The following is a 19655-nucleotide window of genomic DNA, read 5'->3' as shown; positions in this document are numbered from 1 at the left end:
GATCTTAGGAGTTCACTTGGAGCGTTCCCTAAGATCAAGGTGAGAGTTCACAAAAAGTGTTCCTTACCGTTCAGTTTAGATCTTAGGAGTTCACTTGGAGCATTCCCTAAGATCAAGGTGAGAGTTCACGAAGAGCGTTCCTCACCGTTCGGTTTAGATCTTAGGAGTTCACTTGGAGCGTTCCCTAAGATCAAGGTGAGTTCACGAAGAGCGTTCCTCACTGTTCGGTTTAGACCTTAGGAGTTCACTTGGAGCGTTCCCTAAGATTAAGGTGAGAGTTCACGAAGAGCGTTCCTCACTGAGCGGTTTAGATCTTAGGAGTTCACTTGGAGCGTTCCCTAAGATCAAGGTGAAAATTCACGAAGAACGTTCATCACCGTTCGGTTTAGATCTTAGGAGTTCACTTGGAGCGTTCCTTAAGATCAAGGTGAGAGTCCACGAAGATTGTTCCTCACCGTTCGGTTTAGATCTTAGGAGTTTACTTGGAGCGTTCCTTAAGATCAAGGTGAGAGTTCACGAAGACTGTTCCTCACAATTCGATTTAGATCTTAGGAGTTCACTTGGAGCATTCCCTAATATCAAGGTGAGAGTTCACGAAAAGCGTTCCTCACCGTTCGGTTTAGATCTTAGGAGTTCACTTGGAGCGTTCCCTAAGATCAAGGTGAGAGTTCACGAAGAACGTTCCTCACCGTTCGGTCGACACTAGAAGTTCACTTGGAAGTTCTCTAGATTGAAGATGCCAATGTGAGCGGTTGATAAGAGTTCTCTTTAGAACTTAGTTCTTTTTAGAACCCTTTCTTTGAGTCGGACGGTTGATTTGAGTTCTTTTTAGAACTTTTTCCTTAGGTCGAATGGTTATGACTTGCTCAAAATTTCGATGGAAATCATTTGATACTAATATCAGATTTGTAAACTACATCACATTTTTTTAAACTGGAAAAAAGCAAGTAGAAAGCTTATCTCTATTCTTGCGTGCACGCTCACTTGCCCTCTTTTCGCTCCCGGCCTGCCTAGGGTGAATCATTCTCTTCATGCTACCTTTTTTAGATTGCCCGCATCTCCCTGATTCGAATGAACTCAACGACCCTCTCCTGCAATTCTCCCATGGTTAAAGGTGGCCGAGCAAATAGGCTATCCACAAAGGAGCACAACCTTAAGGCTGTTGACAGGGTGCTGATGATGAACTTCTTGCCAACACCCTTCACCTATCGTGCGGTTCGGTTGAACTGGTCCATGAAGTCCCTTAGGTCTTCATCTTTTCCCTGTTTGATTTTAGTAAGCTCCATGTAGGTAAGGGCTTGTGTCTTACTGGAACCGAACTGCCGTTCAAACAAGCGTCTCAAAGTCGCAAAAATTATTAATGGTTCTGGGACGAAGAGAGTGAAACCATTCCAAAGCTTCTTCTTTAACCGACAAGGAAAAAACCCTGCACCAAACCCTTTCATTGGGTGAATAGATTGCCATGGCGTGAGCAAATGACCTCAAGTGCTCCTCCGGGTCCCCCGATCCATCATACCTTTCCAGAACTAGGAGTGCCCTTTCCGGGATTTGCTCTTCCATGACTACAGTTGCAAAGGGATGAAGTACACTGGCCCGAGTGGCATGAACCGGACGGGCAGGACTCCTCCGGGAACTATTTTCCCCCTGATCAGTGCCTTCCTGATCAGAGTCTGGGAATTCCACTATGGGCATCCGAGTGGGTGCAGTTGACCTTTGACTGGTGGGGCCCTCCGCCCCGCGTCACGGTCCCTATGTGCTGCATCCTGCTCGGCCCTTAGAGTTTCAATTTCAGCCTACATGGCTTCCATCCTCCTCTACATCTCCTACATAAACACCATTGGGTCTTGAGCCATCCCTATGGTCTTGCTAGGGTGTCTTCGAAAATCCTCGGCCCCACGGTGGGTGCCAAAATATTTCTGCTAGAATGGGACGAGGATCTCCGCCGAACGTCCTCCTATCATTGCCGAACGTCCTCCTGTCACTGTCGAGCGTCATTTTGTCACTGCTGAGCGTCCTCCTTCTCCTATCTCCAGCCAACCGAACACCGAATGGGGGGCGACCTGCAGAAGACACTTCAACGCTCAAGTCATGAATTTTCTTTGTAGGCCTTTTATAATTTAGTAGTGAGTAAAACGTGAGTTTACCTCGAATCCTAAACTCATATTTATAGAGTTTAAAGGAATCTGACAAATTAATTTACCTCTTAATAGTCATTAATGCAAACCTTAATTGTTTAAAAGTAGCCGTTATCACATTTATTTGTGCATTAACTCTGCTCAACGGTTGTCGGGATCGAACGACTGAGAGGTTTTTTCCTGCACGTTGACCGCTCGGTTCCTTAGAGTCGTATGACATCCTAACCGATCGGCAGTGTATGAGCCCAAAGTAACGTAGAGGGTCTCCTGCACCTTTACTGTTCGGTCGGCAATGAGCTCATAGTAGCACTAATTAAAACAATATTTCAAAACATAAAAACTAATTAAGAATACTTATCAAATAATTTCAATAATATGTGAGAAATCAAGAATTAATATTATATATTCATGTTTTATTATGCTTATACACGTGATGTTAATTTATTAACCATTAAGATAAATTATTTTAGTTTTTATAATGAAGGGTTGATTTTATAAGATATAGAAAATATTTTTTGAGAAATATTTATATAAATCAGACTCGCATAATATATTTAAAAATATAAAATCAGACTGACGTAATATATTTAAAAATATAAAATTATTTGAATATATATATATATAAACTATTTCAATCATTCATATATTTTTACAAAATATTTACATATGTGGCCACTAATAATAAAAACTATAACATCTCAATAATATAATATAATACTATATAAAGAGTTATCATAGATATGATATGACAAAACAATCATTTGATATAACCATAAAATTTTAAACTTTATAAGTGGCTAACAAAATTATAGATAAAACTAATATAAAACTAACTAAACAGTAGCATCTCCTCCATTCATTGACGACTCTAGGGAAACCTCATCTCCCTCTGCTCACATCCACAGAATGATTATTGCAAAGAAGAAAACACTGCAACATACAAAACACAAGCACAAACAACAAGGTAAACTAGTTTAAATAAAAGAACAATCATTATATTCGTCAACTAAATTACATACAATCACACATAGTCATTCACCAACACAACACACTTTATGCAAGACACTACAATGAATTGACCGTTTGAACTTAGAATGATTGTCGAGCTATGATGGGTTGTGCACTTATGGTGACTTCTACTGCTTTGCAAAGGCATTGCTAATGGGTTTCACTATACCACACTCACAAGCTTAGTCTGTTCCGAGCCTTGGAGCATACTAGAAGCCCCTAAGACTAAGACCTCCTACTACTCCTCACGACATGGATCAATCATCTCTACGTGAGAATGAAAGACCATTGGAGTTTCAGGATAACCCCCAAGACCGAGCTTTTGCGTTCATTCTAAACATACTTGAACCTCACAAGAGGATTCACTTTGGAACTTACTTTCACCACTTTGAAACCATACTCTCTTTCACTTTGAATCACAACTCATAACTTTGATGCTCATATAACTCAATACACATTCATACATAATACACAATGAATCAAAACATCACTCAAATCAATCAAGGACAAAGAAGGAAGGAGTAAACTAAAACCTGGACCAGTCGCTCAACGAACCCTCTCGCTAAGCGACCCCAGAGTTCTCTCGCATAGCAACCTAGCTCGCTATGCGAATACACAGGCAGTACCTCCAGACTCCAAACCACTCGCTCAATGACCCAACTCGTTGAGCGAATAAAACTCACAGCGCTCCTAGACCTCAACCTCTCGCTCAATGACACCACTCACTAGGTGAATCCCTCAAACAGTGATTCAAACCCTCTAAGCATTCGCTTATCGATACAACTCACTAAGCGAATTCCCCAAGCAGTGGTCTAAACCTTCCAAGTACTTGCTTTGTGAAACAGCTCGCTAGGCGAATGTTTAGACAATATGGCCAACTTCTCAGCCACTCGCTGAGTGACTCCACTCGCTCAACGAGTCTACATAATTTTGTAGCACAAAACTGCAGAATTATGAACATGCACCCAAAATGACCAATTGGATGCATATTTCCAAACTTCTAATCCTCCTAGATCATGTTAAACACCTAATTATACTTAACCAAGTGTGTCTAACCCATTCTAAACTGCTTTTAAACATGTAGCTACAAAATCTAAACCAAAAGCTTATAAAAACTCAACTTAGAGACTCAAATTGAATTCTACCATTTGTGGCATAATTTCAAGTAACTTAGGGACTCTAACAAGTCCCAAATGACTTACCAAAACTCTACAAACTGACTATTTAAGCACAGAACCTCTAACTCAAGTTTTCACTAGTTTACTTCCTCAATTTGAGTTCTAAACCAAGTTTAACTCTACATAATCACTACCACTTACTCCTAACTGAATTCTCTACCATTTAAAGTGTTGAACATGACTCAAACCAGTTCATAAACAACCCCAATTTCATCAAACCAATTCACCAACCACTTCTCACCATTTCACTACTTTAAACCTCCATTTAGACAACAACTTACAACCAAGGCTAACCCTTTTTCCTCTAATAATTCAATCAACACAATTTCACTTCATCAACATCAAATCCAACATCACCAACATACATACAACAAATCCAACAGGTTATACAACATTCATCATCATACAAATAATTAATTTCACCTAAATACTTCAATTATTACTAACACAAAACAACATTATTCATCCAAACAGTTTATTAATCACATATCATCAAACTTACATCACACACTTCAATTAAAAACAATTTTTTAACTTCCCTTACCTCTATCAAACTTGCACAGGTCAAGAAAATACCTCGACCGTGGCTTACACCGCAAGAAACTTCTAAAAACACCTACAAATCACCGATTGATGATTAGAGAGTAACTTTAGAACCTAAATTGAGTCAAGAATTGAAGAAAGAACCAAATTGATACATGTAATAGAAACCCATTTGCATGATAAGAATAAAGAAATACTACGAAAGAGGGAACAAAACTTACTTGCTCTAATAAAAAAAATTGATAGGTTGGAAATGTAGTCCTTGTCGTAAAGATCACCTAGACACCTCCTCATCGTCGAACAAATGATTTAGGAATAAGAAATTGTAGAGAAGTAAGAGGAAACGAAGATAACGAGTTTTAGAGAGATAAACAATATTTTAGATAATGAGACGAACTTAGAAAATTCTATTTATATTATAAACTTGTTTTATAATAAAATACTCAGTCTCATTATTTTAATACACCCATCTAATTTAATACTTTATTTTTTAAGTTAAAAAACAGATAATAACATAAACATTTTAGCATGTCCTTTTTCATATGTTTTTATAATTAGTTAAAATTTATTTAAAAATTATATGAAAAGAATCCGACAGTAAAAAAACCTGTAATTTTGAATAAATTTCTATAAAAATATGTTTATTTGACAATATTTAAAAATTTGTTATAAAAGGATATTTCTCAATTCCATATAACATTTTCCTGCAACGAAACATTCCGCCTAAGTTTCAGTTTCAATTTCAATTTGAATTTGTAGCTTTCAGTCGGCGCCACGCCAAAGAGCACACAAACCGATTTGCCGGTTCGTTCCGTCTTTTCTACTCTGCGCTCGCTCGACGCTAACCATTCAAAATATCTGCGACGTCGTATCGTATGCGTGATTCACGTTAGCACCATAGAGGAACCCACACTTCTCGTTCCTCGCGCCATTCCATTTTATTCCATGGCTTCTCCTACGCATCGCACGCGCCTCGATCAGGTCCTTCTCCATTTCCCTTTTTCCTACCCTAAACTACACTGTTCTCTCCCACAATCATCTCACGCCCCTCCAAATTCGCATCGCTTCGCAAAATTAAAACAGCAAAAAACAAATTTAACAGTTTCTTAATCTCGCTGCTTAATTGTGGTATACGAATTCTGATTCTTTTTTTGTTTTTCTCACTTGTGGATTTGTGCGTGCAGTTTTACGTGTCAAAGAAAAGGAAAGCTGAGGCGCTGGTTCGTAAAGTGGGAAGATGCGAGAAAGGTGCCAGGCAAGGGGCTGACGCGTCTCCGAGTTCCAAAGGCACTTTGGACGGTTACTTGATTGCGTCGCAGGATGGAGATGGTGACGGTAACAGTGCCACCGCCCCAAAAACCACAGTTAAGAGAAATTTGGCATCAGAGATCGGTACTTCTCTTGCCAATGGACATAATAAGCATACTGTTTTATCAGCTCAAGGGTTTGGTGATTCTGAAACTAGTGGGCCGAGTGAATTCGGACAGAGTGCCGCGAAATTGGAGCTCGAACAGTTTGCAGCTGGCTTTTTGTCTCTGTATTGCAGGTAGTTTACTCTATCCGTTTGAAAAATGAATAAAGATTGGTGTGCACATCTAATGTAGTGGACACCCGTAGGGGTAAAGAAAGGGAAGAGAGAGAGAGAGAGAGAGAGAGAGAGAGAGAGAGAGAGAGAGAGAGAGAGAGAGAGAGAGAGAGAGAGAGAGAGAGAGAGAGAGAGAGAGAGAGAGAGAGAGAGGTGTAGGTGTGATTGTTAAGATGATGTGATGTGATAGGAAGAAGCTGATTGAAAGAAATGACAGGGGTTAATGAGATGCTTAAATAATAGTATTTGTTTACTTATCTCCACAAAATTGTACGTATCAATGCAATGTTCAATGAGGATTTTTCTTTCTCTTTTTGTATTGTTTTACTTGTCCGTGTGTTTGAATGTTAGCATTTGAATCATGCTATTTGCAGTGAATTGCAGCCCAGTGTGGATTTCCCTTCAGAGATGAAAGTGGATGAACACAAGAGTCATGGTACTGTGGCAGAGGGACATAGTTGTTTACCACAGAAGAGTAAGTGCACTGCCAGAGAGCCAGGTTTTGGTGTTGAAAATGTATCATTAAATGTCAAGATTGACGAAGACGTCAAGTCTGGTGTTGTCGGTAATAATACTATGGGATATGTTCCTATCTCTTGTTCGAAGGTTAAGCTCTAACCCTTAGCTGTTTGGATTTTTTTGTAGCTAGATTGGTATTTAAATTTATCTTATCTGACAGGTTTCTGGTTGTGGTGACACTGCTGCCTTTGAGACAGGCTTTAGAAAGTGTAGTAATACACCTAAAATGTCTAGGAATATGGCTGAATGCTATACACCGGGGTCTTTGATTGTTAAAGCTAGGGTTAAGGAGACTCCAAAGTCAGTACACGGAAGCTCATCATTTTCACCTGGAGAGGCATTTTGGAATGAGGCAATTTTACTTGCTGACAGTTTGTGTGTTCCCATGGATAATGATCCTTCTAAGGCTATGGGGGAAAGTAATGTGGTGGAAGATGGACCTGAGATGAAGAACTCATGCAATTTACAAAATTATGATGGCAAGCCAAGGAAAATATTAGATCAAAGTAAAAGCAGAATCTGGAATATGGAAACAGGCACACCTTTCAGGTTAGTGGGGATGCACACAAAAGATTCTGTGAAAGAAGCATCCAGCCTTCCCGTGAAACATTTTGATTTTTCGTTTGAGGACAACAGTTTAGAAGAAAATACCATGCAAAATGGTCATGGTGATCAGGGCAATGTTGCTTACATGGCTTGTAAACAGTATGAATCAGGTCGTACCACAAGTCATACTTATGAAAAGAAGAATGAAGTACAAGAGAAGACTTTAGTAAATAAATTACGAAACAGAAATTGTCATGGTAATGTTAGTATGACATCTAATCCACCCCACAATGAGGTTAGGACACCAATTAATGCACAAGAAACTGATGAAGCAAATACTCCTTCAACTAGTGTATCGTTTAATGATCATTTTGACCTAAATAGCTGGCTTCCTGCTGAAATATGCAACATATATAGGAAGAAAGGAATATCAAACCTTTACAATTGGCAGGTACTATGAAGATTGTTTCTTAAGTCATCAACTTGTTATATTGATTTACTATGTTGTATCTATATAATTGAATGCTTATCTTTGCCGCTAGTTTTTCTTTTCCTGCTAGTCTTTATCTTAATTTCTTCTTTTCAAAAGTTGTGGCTGTGTTGAGTTGGTCCTGAATTTGATTACATCCTTTTTGCTCTAGAATTCTTCTAATTGCTCCTTAGCCAGAGTATTGAAAGCAAACATAAGAGAAAACAAGCTTTCTATTTAGTATTTTGAGATCTGCAAAAGTTATGAGCTTTTGTTATGAGTAGTTTTATATATGCTATACAAGCACATCTAACTGAACGGATCAGTTATAACTTATGAAAACTCTACAGTGGCAGCTGCGACAAACTACTAACAGAAAGCAAAATATTATGATGGGCTGTAACTAACTAACTAACTGTATAATAAAAGAAGTTATATACTCACTAACTGACTGTCCTATAAAAGGAGTTTTACACCCAGTATAATACTAGTGATAGCTGAGAAGGTTATTTAAAATGCTTGTTTTTTTTTCTTTTCAAAATCTTATACATTTTAGATGTTAAGATGTGTGTTTATGTTAATTGGGCTCAGCCCATTCTGTATTAAGGGCCTTGGTCCATATCTTACATTATAAATCAACTACCCTATGTGTATGAAAAGAACACAAGGAAGATTTCTCCTAATCTTCTCTATTTATAACATACATAATTAAGTTTGAGCAGGTTATTTTGTTTTTATTTTCACTTTTTAGGTTGATTGCCTTCAAGTGGATGGTGTCGTACAGAGAAGAAATCTTGTATATTGTGCTTCTACAAGGTATTCTCTCACGTAATAGCAATTGATTTAAACCTTTTATTATACTCTTGTCCTATTCATTTATTTAAAGTTAAAAGAGTTATGTAGGGTGGGATGTAAATTTGGGGGGTGAGTGGTGGTTTTAGGGCTGTCTGTTCGAACAAGGTGGGCCTTTGCGTGATAGGTTTCACTTTCCCCAATTAGGTTTCATTTACAGAGACTGCTGGAGTCTCAATTTTTGTAATAAGCATTAACATATTGCTGTACATCTTCATTATTTTATTTTATTTCGTATTTATTTTGTTGTACTGTACCTCTCATTTTATTGCATCAATACATGATTTTATAGTTTTTCTTCTTAATATTGATTGCTGAAATCTTTATTGCTATTTCCTTATAACTCTGCTACTTGTTGTCTGTTTTGTTTTCAGTTCATGTGATTCTCCTGCCTCTGTTTTTTTTTTTTTTTCAATTTTCCTTTGTTATTTTACTTTGTATGTTTTTACCTCTGTTCTTGTGCTTCCTCTCTGTCTTTTATTTGAGGAGGAGATGTGTTTTTCTTGTTGCCACAGTGCTGGTAAAAGTTTTGTTGCTGAGATTTTAATGTTGCGGAGGGTGATAACAACTGGAAAAATGGCGCTACTTGTTCTTCCATATGTATCAATTTGTGCAGAAAAGGTTCTCTTCTGGCTTGCTAATATGTTAAAATTTAGAAATTACATTTTCTGCTATGGTGTTGTGGGTTTTATTTTATGGGATTCGGCTTTAAAATATTTCTAAATTTTGAGTGTTTTGGATTGTCATTTGGATTCATATAGGCAGAACACCTCGAACGTCTCCTAGAGCCACTTGGTAAACATGTTCGTAGTTATTATGGAAACCAAGGTGGTGGAACACTTCCTAAAGATACTTCTGTAGCTGTCTGCACAATAGAGAAGGCAAACTCACTAATTAATAAATTATTGGAAGAGGGTCGTCTGTCAGAAATGGGAATTATAGTGATTGATGAACTTCACATGGTATCATCAATTATTACTCTTTAGTTATTTCTCATGAGCTGCTTTCACATGTATTTTTCTACTGGACTATCATGAAAGCTAAACAGAAAATGATATACCTGGATGGTTCTCATGGTTTATTATTGTCTTCATCTGTTAACAGGTTGGTGATCCCAGAAGAGGTTATCTTCTAGAACTTATGTTGACAAAGCTTCGTTATGCAGCAGGGGAAGGTATTCCAAAGTCAAGTGATGGAGAAAGTTCAGGTGGAAGCAGTGACAAAGCTGATCCTGCACAGGGTCTGCAAATTGTGGGAATGAGTGCAACAATGCCAAATGTTGCAGCAGTTGCTGACTGGCTTCAAGTAAGCATAATTACAAGCATCCTCTCTTATGTACGCAGCTGTTATTGGGCATCCTCTTTCTCTTGCCCAACTGTCCTGTTTTGTTGTCATTTTTGGTGGTATAATTACTGAAATCAGTTGAAACTTGATCAGTATAACTTTACATAAATTGGTATTTATCCCCTGAAAACCAAATTTGACTTAATTTTGTTTTGTTATCAATATATTGTATGTTTAGTACTCTGAACTTCATCTGTTTGAAAGAAAGAAAAACTTCAAATAGAACACAGACTGGAAATGGAGGAAAATCAGATTTTGCAAATATAATTGAATAATCCATATGTAATATTTAGTAAAAAACCAGTTGTTTTTGGTCTAGCTCCCTAGGGGGGCAATTTTGTTTGTGTTGGGAACACCCTCAGAGGCTAGCATGCTCTTCTGTATTTTGTCATATACACCATACTTGAGCATGAGACCTTATTTGAGAGAAATGAAGCATGTAGCTCCTAAATCAACCACCCACTGGTTAGTCGAACACTGGGAAACACTATAGTGGGATGACTTTAGACATTTATTTAGGATTATGATTATAGATAAAATTTAAGAAGATATAGGAAAGTGATAAACTCATAAGTTACATAATGATCAATCCTGGATAGTAGTCCGGTCTGGTAACACTAGTTGGATAGCAAATAGCTGGATGACCATTCTTTCGAATATTATTATAAAGGTTAAATATCTTTTTAGTCTCTAAACTTGGACGTGAAATTATAATTTGTCCTTGTTTCAAATTTTGATATATTTTGGTCTCCAAACCTCAAACTTTAAAACTGAATGAATATAGTTCTTTTAATCCAATTGCATTAAACTTTTTTTAACGTGTTACACACGTTTCAGGTTGGTGTTTGAGTTGTTTATAACGTTTGACGTGTTCTGAGTCAAATGCTAGTTTGGAATGACATTTAATAAGTCCCAAAAAGTTAATGTCATTGGATTAAAATGACTATATTCATTCATGTTTTAAGTTTAAGGACCAAAATGTATCAAAGTTTTGAATGTGGACGAATTCCAATTTTACATCTAAGTTTAGGGACTAAGAACATATTTAACCCTTATTATGATATAAAGTAAATGAATAATAGAAAATACAAACTAAAGAGGCCAAAACTAAAGAAATCATAATAAATAAGTCATACCCTACAACAATTACCATCAATCTAGGAGAAATAAGATTACGGTAATGAAGTCTAAATGAAAGATAATGGTCAAATTCATAGAAAGAAAAGGAAAACTGCAAATAAAAATTAGGAATATGTGACTGAATCATGGATGGAAGAGAAACAGACCTGTGATAAGTGAAGGACGAAGAAAGAACAGAACATAGAAACAAGAGAGAATAGATGTGTAAAGTGTGAAGGAAGTGAAAAGAACAGAAAACACATGCACTAAAGACAGTTGCAGAGACTGAGCTCTGATGAGTGAACAGAGACCTAAGGAAGAATGGAGACCTACTAGCAGCGAGTCAGGGACTGGAATCATTAGGGTTGGCTGGAAACAGATGCTGGCTAGCAGACAGTTGGTCATTAGGTCAGACAGCATATCCAAACAAGTGTAGTTTTTTTTTGAGCGAATGAGTGAAGAAAGAAGGGTTTCAATTTCAAACCCGACAATACTTTTGAAGCTAAAAGTGCATTATAAATTGTGAGACTATCCCTTTACAATTTAAATCAGAAACTCAAAAGTTGAGGGAAAAAGTTACCGCTGTTTGAAGTGCAAGGGTTATGACTCATAGGTGATGTGACTTAGACAGAAAAACTCAACCGGTTAGAAACAATGTGGATGGCAACTTGGCTATATCATATCTTAGTTTGTTGAGTCTCACAAAACTATAATTCTTGGTGGAACTGTTTTACTCATATAAGCTCACAAGCGAGAGATACTATTGTCCTATACTCAGTTTCAGTTGTTGATCGAAGAATTACATTTTGTTTCTTGCTTTTCCATGAGATAATATTTCCTCTAATGAAAATACAATATCTTTTAGTAAAGCATTTGTTCATAGGAGAACCTACCCAATCAACTTCACAACATCTAGAGATTTGGGTGTTCCCTTTTTCTTCATGAAGTATACATTGTCTTGGAGCCTTTTAAAGACACCTTAGATCTGAATGACAACATTCAATGGTCAATATGAGGATTTTCCATAAAATGATTCACAACACAAACTGCAAAAGACAAACCTACTCTAGTAAAGTTCAACCGTTGAACTTGTTTTGGTGGTATTGGCCATGGAACCAAAGTTCAACCGAAGCAGGTAATATCTTTATTTAATTCCTCATAAGATATAGAGGCTAAAATTCAAAGGAATTACTGTTAACACTCCCAAAATGCACCAAGAGAGCTAAAATGACATCAAGCTAGTCAAATCATGTCTTAAACCATGTCATTACTAAGGCCTGAGAGCATGCCTGGTTTCCCTTCTCTTATTGGTGGTGATATCTTTGATTTCCTGAAACCACCAATGGCATTCTAAAATTTGGTCCAATTCATCTCTCATAAAATCGGGTACAGGATCACACCCTAAAACAGGAAATGCAAAGTTCATCAGGGATGAACAAAATATTGGACGCTTGGGAATGGAAGATCGGTTAATTTTATTTTTATTAACTTAGACTTTTATATTCAAATTGATGACTATTGATTGCTGCATATTTGATCATGTAATTTGTATAAATCCTAGTTTTTCTGATGTTATCTTATACATTTGTCTCAAATTTTCATCAAGGCAGCACTATACCAGACAGAGTTCCGGCCAGTTCCACTGGAAGAATATGTAAAAGTTGGAAACTCCATTTACAGCAAAAATATGGAACTTTCTAGAACAATCTCAAAAGTTGCTGACCTTGGAGGTAAAGATCCAGATCATGTTGTTGAACTATGTAATGAGGTAAGTGGTCTGAGAGTCTTAGCTGCAATGTCTATACCTTGTAATACTGAAAACTGTATAGTTATGAACAATTAAATATTCTTTTCAGGTTGTTCAAGAGGGACAATCAGTGTTAATATTTTGCTCTAGCCGGAAGGGTTGTGAATCAACTGCAAGGCACATTGCAAAGTTCCTTAAAAGATTTACTGGTGATGTTAATGGTTGTGAGTTTGCTGATATTGGTTCTGCTATTAATGCCTTGAGAAAGTGTCCAGGTGGGTTGGACCCCATATTGGAGGAAACTCTTCCTTCTGGTGTTGCATTTCATCATGCTGGCCTTACGGTAACCTTCCATTCTTTTTTTTTGTCTTCATGGCTTCCACTGTCACTTTATTATTGTTTGAAATTTTCACGTCAACTAAAACTAAGGTCAAATTATAATATAGAAGTGGGTGCAAACCTTATATTATGAGTCATTTATGTGAGATTGAGTTAAACTTAAATTCGACTACTTTTATAATTGCATACCTTCATTTTGATTCTAGTTTATATAGATGATGAAAATGTTATGTTTATATAACCTGTTATTTTTTGCTGTTTCATAGGTTGAAGAGAGAGAGATTGTTGAAACCTGTTATCGGAAGGGTCTTATACGTGTTTTAACTGCCACGTCAACCTTAGCAGCTGGGGTAAATCTGCCAGCTAGGAGAGTGATTTTCCGCCAACCTAGAATTGGTTGTGATTTTCTAGATGGGACGAGGTACAAACAGATGGCTGGTCGTGCTGGTCGAACTGGAATTGATACAAAAGGAGAAAGTGTATGGCTTTTTTTTTATTATGCTTTCAATTATTACATTGTAATGTCAATGTGGTATTTTCGGGATGTTAAGCTGATGTCAATGCTACACTTTCTTTTTGTCATTTTTTGTTTTGAATTTTCTCTTTGTTGTACTCAACATATGTTTCTTTTTTCTCTTTACCTAACTTTCCTTTTTATTTGATGTCATACTTTATTTGGGTGTGTTCTAATTAATTAATTATGAGTTGATTCAGTTTGTTACTTGTACAGATACTTATCTGTAAACCAGAAGAAGTGAAAAAAGTTACAACACTTCTTAATGAAAGCTGTCCTCCTTTACATTCTTGTTTGTCAGAAGACATGAATGGAATGACACATGCAATCTTAGAAGTAGTGGCTGGAGGAATTGTTCAAACTGCTAGCGATATTAACCGTTATGTTAGATGTACTCTTTTGAATTCTACAAAATCCTTTCAAGATGTAGTAAAATCTGCACAAGAATCCCTTAGATGGTTGTGCCAAAGAAAATTTCTTGAATGGAATGAAGATACTAAACTGTATAATACCACACCTCTTGGACGAGCATCTTTCGGAAGTTCTCTTTGTCCAGAAGAATCACTTGTAAGTGTTCCTCTAATTTTATTTAGTGCCATTGCTCTTTTTCCCATTGATCCATTTTGGGTTTATTATTGTGAAGCTTTTCTTGTTTGTTTTGTTAGAATATATTAGACATGTGAGTGTGATGATTGGATACATGACATGTTAATTGCTTGTACATGATGTGTTAGAGACCCAAATTGTAGAAGACGAATAAATAGGGAAAATGTTAGGGGCTGGAAAGTATATGAGAGAAGGAGGTATAGGAGAGAGAGAGAGAAGGGGACCGAACGGTAGACAAGGGGGAGCGACCATGCTGAACGGTAGAAGGCGGGAAGCGAGTTGGCCGAACGGTAAACATGGGGGAGCGACCAGGCCGAACAGTAGACGAGGGGAGCGACCAGGCCGAACGGTTGGAAGCAGCAAGGAAGCATCCTAACTGCCGCAGCTGTTAGGATGGGCGGGAAATATTTAGTAATTATAGTAAATAAAGTTCATCCTGCACGTTATAATTGTCCACATCTTTCTTAAGTGAAGATACATGAAAAACAAGATGTATCTTGGTTGCTTTAGACAATTGCAGCCTGTATACTACTGGTCCCACATGTAGCCAACTGAGGATTAGTATGTGACCCCACAGTTAGCTGTTCATTGGGTTGAAAAATACAAAATCTCCTACTGCAAACTCACAATCTGTCCTTTTCTTATTTATCAAATCCTTTATTCTATTCTTGACTTGCCCACTGCATTTGCCACTTCAATTGTTTGAGAGCTTTATTTCTCCAATCTGTCCCTTTTTACTGCTTTAACTCTCACTTCTCCAGGAAAAAAATAAATTACTGTAGGAGGTTTTCACATCAATATCTCTAATACCCCCCTCAAACTCTAAGGTGAGAGATTTTTACAAACAAAATCCTTTACATTGAGTTGTGTCCAAGAAGTTTTTTGGCTTGTTTAGAACATCAGCCCCCACTAATCTAAGCTAGGAATATGATAAACTTAAGTTGTTTTGATAACACTTGATCACGAACACAAAAGACATCAATCTCCATATGTTTCATTGTAGCTTGAAAAACTGGATTTTGTGCTATGGCAACAATGCTTTGATTGTCATAGGAGTAGTGGAAGAAATAGAAAGTTCTTTTAGAAAAACTTTAATCCAAAGAATTTCTGCTAAAGATTTTTTATTCATTTTTTATTATGTAATCATTTCCTTGTAAATACCAGGTTAAAACTTAAAACTTATAGACACATGTGTTCCTGTGCAATTATCATCGATTCATTTTTCTCATTTTTAGGATGATATTTGCATTCTCGTTTATTTTTGTGTCTGATTTTAGTTTTTGTGAAGATGACGGTAGGCTTGTGAAACTAGGTTAGAACCAATATATACCTATGTGTAATTCCTTTTATACAATTATCCTAAAAGGATGGTGTTTAGTTTTTCTCTATAATTGTCCATTGGTAACTTTAAAATATGGGTAGGTAATTTGAGATAGTATAGTCGTGCTGTTATTGGCATTAACCTATGCTTTCTTGATTTCTCAGATTGTGTTAGCTGATCTCTCAAGGGCAAGGGAAGGATTTGTCCTTGCATCTGACTTGCATTTAGTTTACTTAGTGACACCAATCAATGTTGATGTGGAGCCAGATTGGGAATTGTTCTATGAGCATTTTGTGAGATTGTCTCCTCTTGACCAGGTTGGTTTTCATTAAGAAGTCCCTTTCTCTTTTTTTATTGGCAATAAATGTTATTAGACTTGCTTGGAGTTCATAAAATGTTTACCATCACCTATCTCAGGCTGTGTACGTAAGTCTTACTAATATTTATATGCTTGCAGTCAGTTGGCAATCGAGTAGGTGTGACGGAACCATTCTTGATGCATATGGCGCATGGTGCACCACTACGCGCTTCTAACAAGTCAAAACATAATACAAGATCATTGCACTGTCAACAAAGAAACCGACCTGGGATTTCCAATTCAACAACCAACTATGATGATCAAACACTTCGTATTTGTAGAAGATTCTATGTTGCACTCATTTTGTCACTTCTAGTTCAGGTGCTTTTCTCTGTTTTGTGGACTCAAATATTTCTATCCTTAACTATTTTCCAGAAATAATATTACTAGTGAATAAAGAAGATAAATGAAAGGAGGATGAATATCTTATGATGAGAGGATTGCTACCAAACACAACTTAATGAAAAAAGTGGAAGCTCAAAGAGCTTTCTAATCCCTTTGCATGTTTAACTATTTTATGGCAGAGGAAATTCTAACATGGTTTTCCTTTGAATATCTTAACATTCTGCTCCAAGTACAATCTCCAATCACAATAATGACTAGAGCTGTCAAAATTTGCTTGATTCAATGTTCTTGGCAGGTGTGGCATTAAAAAATGAGGCTTGGAAAAAATTGGGCTAAATTGACTAATCCTAATGGGTCTGCCTACACCATTGCAACATTGGTCAAATATTATTATTTTTCTTTTAAATTTGATCTATATTTAGATCAATGTCATCAACATTAGATAATGGAAAGTATTTGAGTCTGTAAAGATCCTTTATGAAGGTATATTGATAATGGGTTATGGCAGAAGTATCATTGACAAAAAAAATACATATGTACATATAGATAATTCAAAAGAATGCAAAAAATATAATGGTAATGAAAAAATTAATGAAAGACATTTTACGTCTGCAAATTTAAATACATTAAAATAAATCAGAACACCACAAATTTCAAGTTCAAGACTTAAAAATAATAACACAACATAATATAAATGTACCAAGTTTCTAATTATCTGTCTCTTCAATCCCAACATATTTTCTTCAATGGCCATGAAATCTGCCATGGCTGCTTTTCAATTTGCATATAAAGTGGGATAGGCTGTGATGCGCCAACAAATGTGTAGCCCACAAGGAATTTGGGTTGGCCACCCTAACCTAACCCACTTTTCACACATTGGCTTGTGGCATTGGGTTGAACGACCCACTTTTGCATATTTAACAGAACATGTACATTGCACTACCAGAACTTGTCTCATATACTACTACATTTGCTAAGACCCTCTAATCTATCAACAATGAAGGAAACTTCTTTAATTTAGTAATGCAAAACTAGATTGCAAGGTGAGGTTTTGTTAGGATATACATAGATGGGAAGTTTATTAAGGTATTTAAAATATAAATTGTTAAGTTAGTTATAAGGAGTGGACATGGACAGTCTACTATTGAAAGAAATGTACAAATTAAGTTAGTTGTTGGCTAGTTGTTTGCTATTTGGACTGTTGTCAGTGGGATAAGGCTTTCTAGAAAGCCTTTTTATTCTGTTGTGGAGAGAGGGTTTGGAAGTTGGGAAAAGAGATAGTTTGAACAAGGTAAGCCTTGTGGAAGATGTGGTATTCTCTACTTTGTATGTGGGTGTTTGAGAGTTTTGTAAGAAATAATACATTAGTGGGAAACGGCATGTCCAATTTCTCTTGTGTTTTGCTTATTCTTGTGATGGGTCCTAACTTTTTTGGTCCAACCTGCCGAATCTGGAGAAGGAAGAATCTTGGAAAACAGATTTAGTGCTTTGGAAAGACGGGCCAGTGAGCAAGGAAAAGTGTTTGTGGAAATGATGATGAATTTGAATATTGTAAATGACAGTTTGCCTGACGTGAAGCAGGTTAAAAAATTTCCTTGAGGATAAGGTTGTTGCAGCTGGGGGAGATAATGATTGGAAGGAGAATAAGGAGAGGACATGAAAAGTCTACTATAGAAAGAAATGTAAAAATTTAGTTGTTGGTTAATTGTTTGTCATTTTGACAGCTGTTGGGGTAGTGGGCTAGGCTAAGGCTTTCTAGGAAAGCCTGTTTATTCTGTTGTGGAGAAGGTTTGGTGGTTAGGAAAAAAGGTAGTTTGAACAAGGTAAGCCTTGTGGAACAGGAGTTATTCTCTCCTTTGTATGTGGGTGTTTGCAAGTTTCGTAGAAATAGTACAGTAGTTGGAAACTGCATTTCCAATTTTTCTCGTGTTTTGCTTATTCTTGTGAGGGGATCTAACAGATTCAAATTTGTCATTGTAAATTGAGCAATGGCCCTTTGAGAAAGGAGAAATCCTTTGGGAAGGGGAAACCTTTAGAGGAGAGGTTTCTTTGCCATTCATTGTTGTTTTCATCCTATTCATTAAAAATCATTCTTTTTCTTTTCAATTCTTGGTTCCTATTAAGTACGCACCCTGCCTTTTTAAGTCATATCACTAGTCAATGTGAATCTTAACCACCACCCATGATATTGCAATTACCTCCAAGGGTGATTGCACGTAAGATGACCCTTTCAACACTCTCCCTTCCAACCCTTCCAACACTCTCCCTAACGCCCATTACTTCTAAGTTGGACCGTGACATATGTAGGTGACCCAACAAGAGATCTAGGATATACTTTGATACCATATGAGTATTTGGTTTGAACTTAACTTAAATAATTAGTTTGTAAGATAAGGTTTGTACCCTACTTACATATATTCTATTCTAGTCTTATTACTAGTTTATGTGTACCTAAATTGCTACTTCTTGTAAATAGTAGATTATTAGGAGAAAAATATTCTCAATATCTCCATAGTAATTATGAAAAAATGTCTTCAAAATCTTCCCATTTATTTCAACATATTTATATTTACGTTTTTTAAAGGTTTTGGATATTACAAATATAGATGATGAGAATGTAATTGGTGTGATTGATATCAATAAAATAATTCTATATTTTTTAAGTGTACTCTTGATTTTGTAATAGAAGCAAACCCTAGGAGGCTGAAACTAGGGTGCTTTAGGAGGGCTGACCAAATTTAAGGCAACTCTTCAACAATAGTTTTCATCTTTGACGTGTTAAAAGTCTTGAAAAAGCTCACATCCATTGGAAAAATGGATAAAATATTTATTCTCGTATTGTTATATTTGTTAAAAGTGATATATTCCTGTTTTCATAACATTTGTGAAAAAGTAAAATCATATGAAACATAGGTGCATTCATGCATCATGAAAAAGTAAAATCATATGAATCGGTAGATATCCAAAATGTTTCAAATCTTAAGGTTTGAATCAGAAGATTTTGATAACCATGTCTGATAGGATATAAAGAAAGTGAAATTAGTTAAGATAGAATACTACTGAGTTAGTTACTTGAGGTGTTCGTTAGATAAAAATTGAGGAAAGCAAAGAGACTGTTGATTATCCC

At 36.5% G+C, this 19655-nt stretch overlaps 1 protein-coding gene across 7 annotated transcripts in view; it reads left to right on the top strand.

Moving 5' to 3' along the window:
- The first annotated feature begins 5582 nt into the window (after positions 1–5582).
- LOC108337988 (helicase and polymerase-containing protein TEBICHI) overlaps positions 5583–19655 on the top strand; it is a 32270-nt gene continuing 18197 nt past the window's right edge. For 2 of the 7 annotated variants that reach the window (XM_052881067.1, XM_052881073.1), the window contains exons 1-14: positions 5583–5845; positions 6049–6410; positions 6824–7055; positions 7129–7965; positions 8735–8799; positions 9351–9456; positions 9597–9797; positions 9940–10140; positions 12905–13066; positions 13155–13388; positions 13651–13863; positions 14115–14465; positions 15990–16142; positions 16283–16504. In XM_052881067.1, coding sequence (XP_052737027.1) covers positions 5810–5845; positions 6049–6410; positions 6824–7055; positions 7129–7965; positions 8735–8799; positions 9351–9456; positions 9597–9797; positions 9940–10140; positions 12905–13066; positions 13155–13388; positions 13651–13863; positions 14115–14465; positions 15990–16142; positions 16283–16504 — 3375 coding nt within the window. In that variant the 5' untranslated portion in view covers positions 5583–5809. Of the gene's footprint in view, positions 6411–6823; positions 7056–7128; positions 7966–8734; positions 8800–9350; positions 9457–9596; positions 9798–9939; positions 10141–12904; positions 13067–13154; positions 13389–13650; positions 13864–14114; positions 14466–15989; positions 16143–16282; positions 16505–19655 lie in introns of all 7 variants that reach the window. The other 5 variants (XM_052881070.1, XM_052881071.1, XM_052881069.1 and 2 more) reach the window with 5 other exon arrangements.

Source organism: Vigna angularis, chromosome 7, assembly GCF_016808095.1.
Source record: "Vigna angularis cultivar LongXiaoDou No.4 chromosome 7, ASM1680809v1, whole genome shotgun sequence".
In the NCBI taxonomy this organism is placed as follows: Eukaryota; Viridiplantae; Streptophyta; class Magnoliopsida; order Fabales; family Fabaceae; genus Vigna; species Vigna angularis.
The sequence above is the reverse complement of the archived record's forward strand: the minus strand, read 5'-3'. Positions and strand labels throughout refer to the sequence as shown.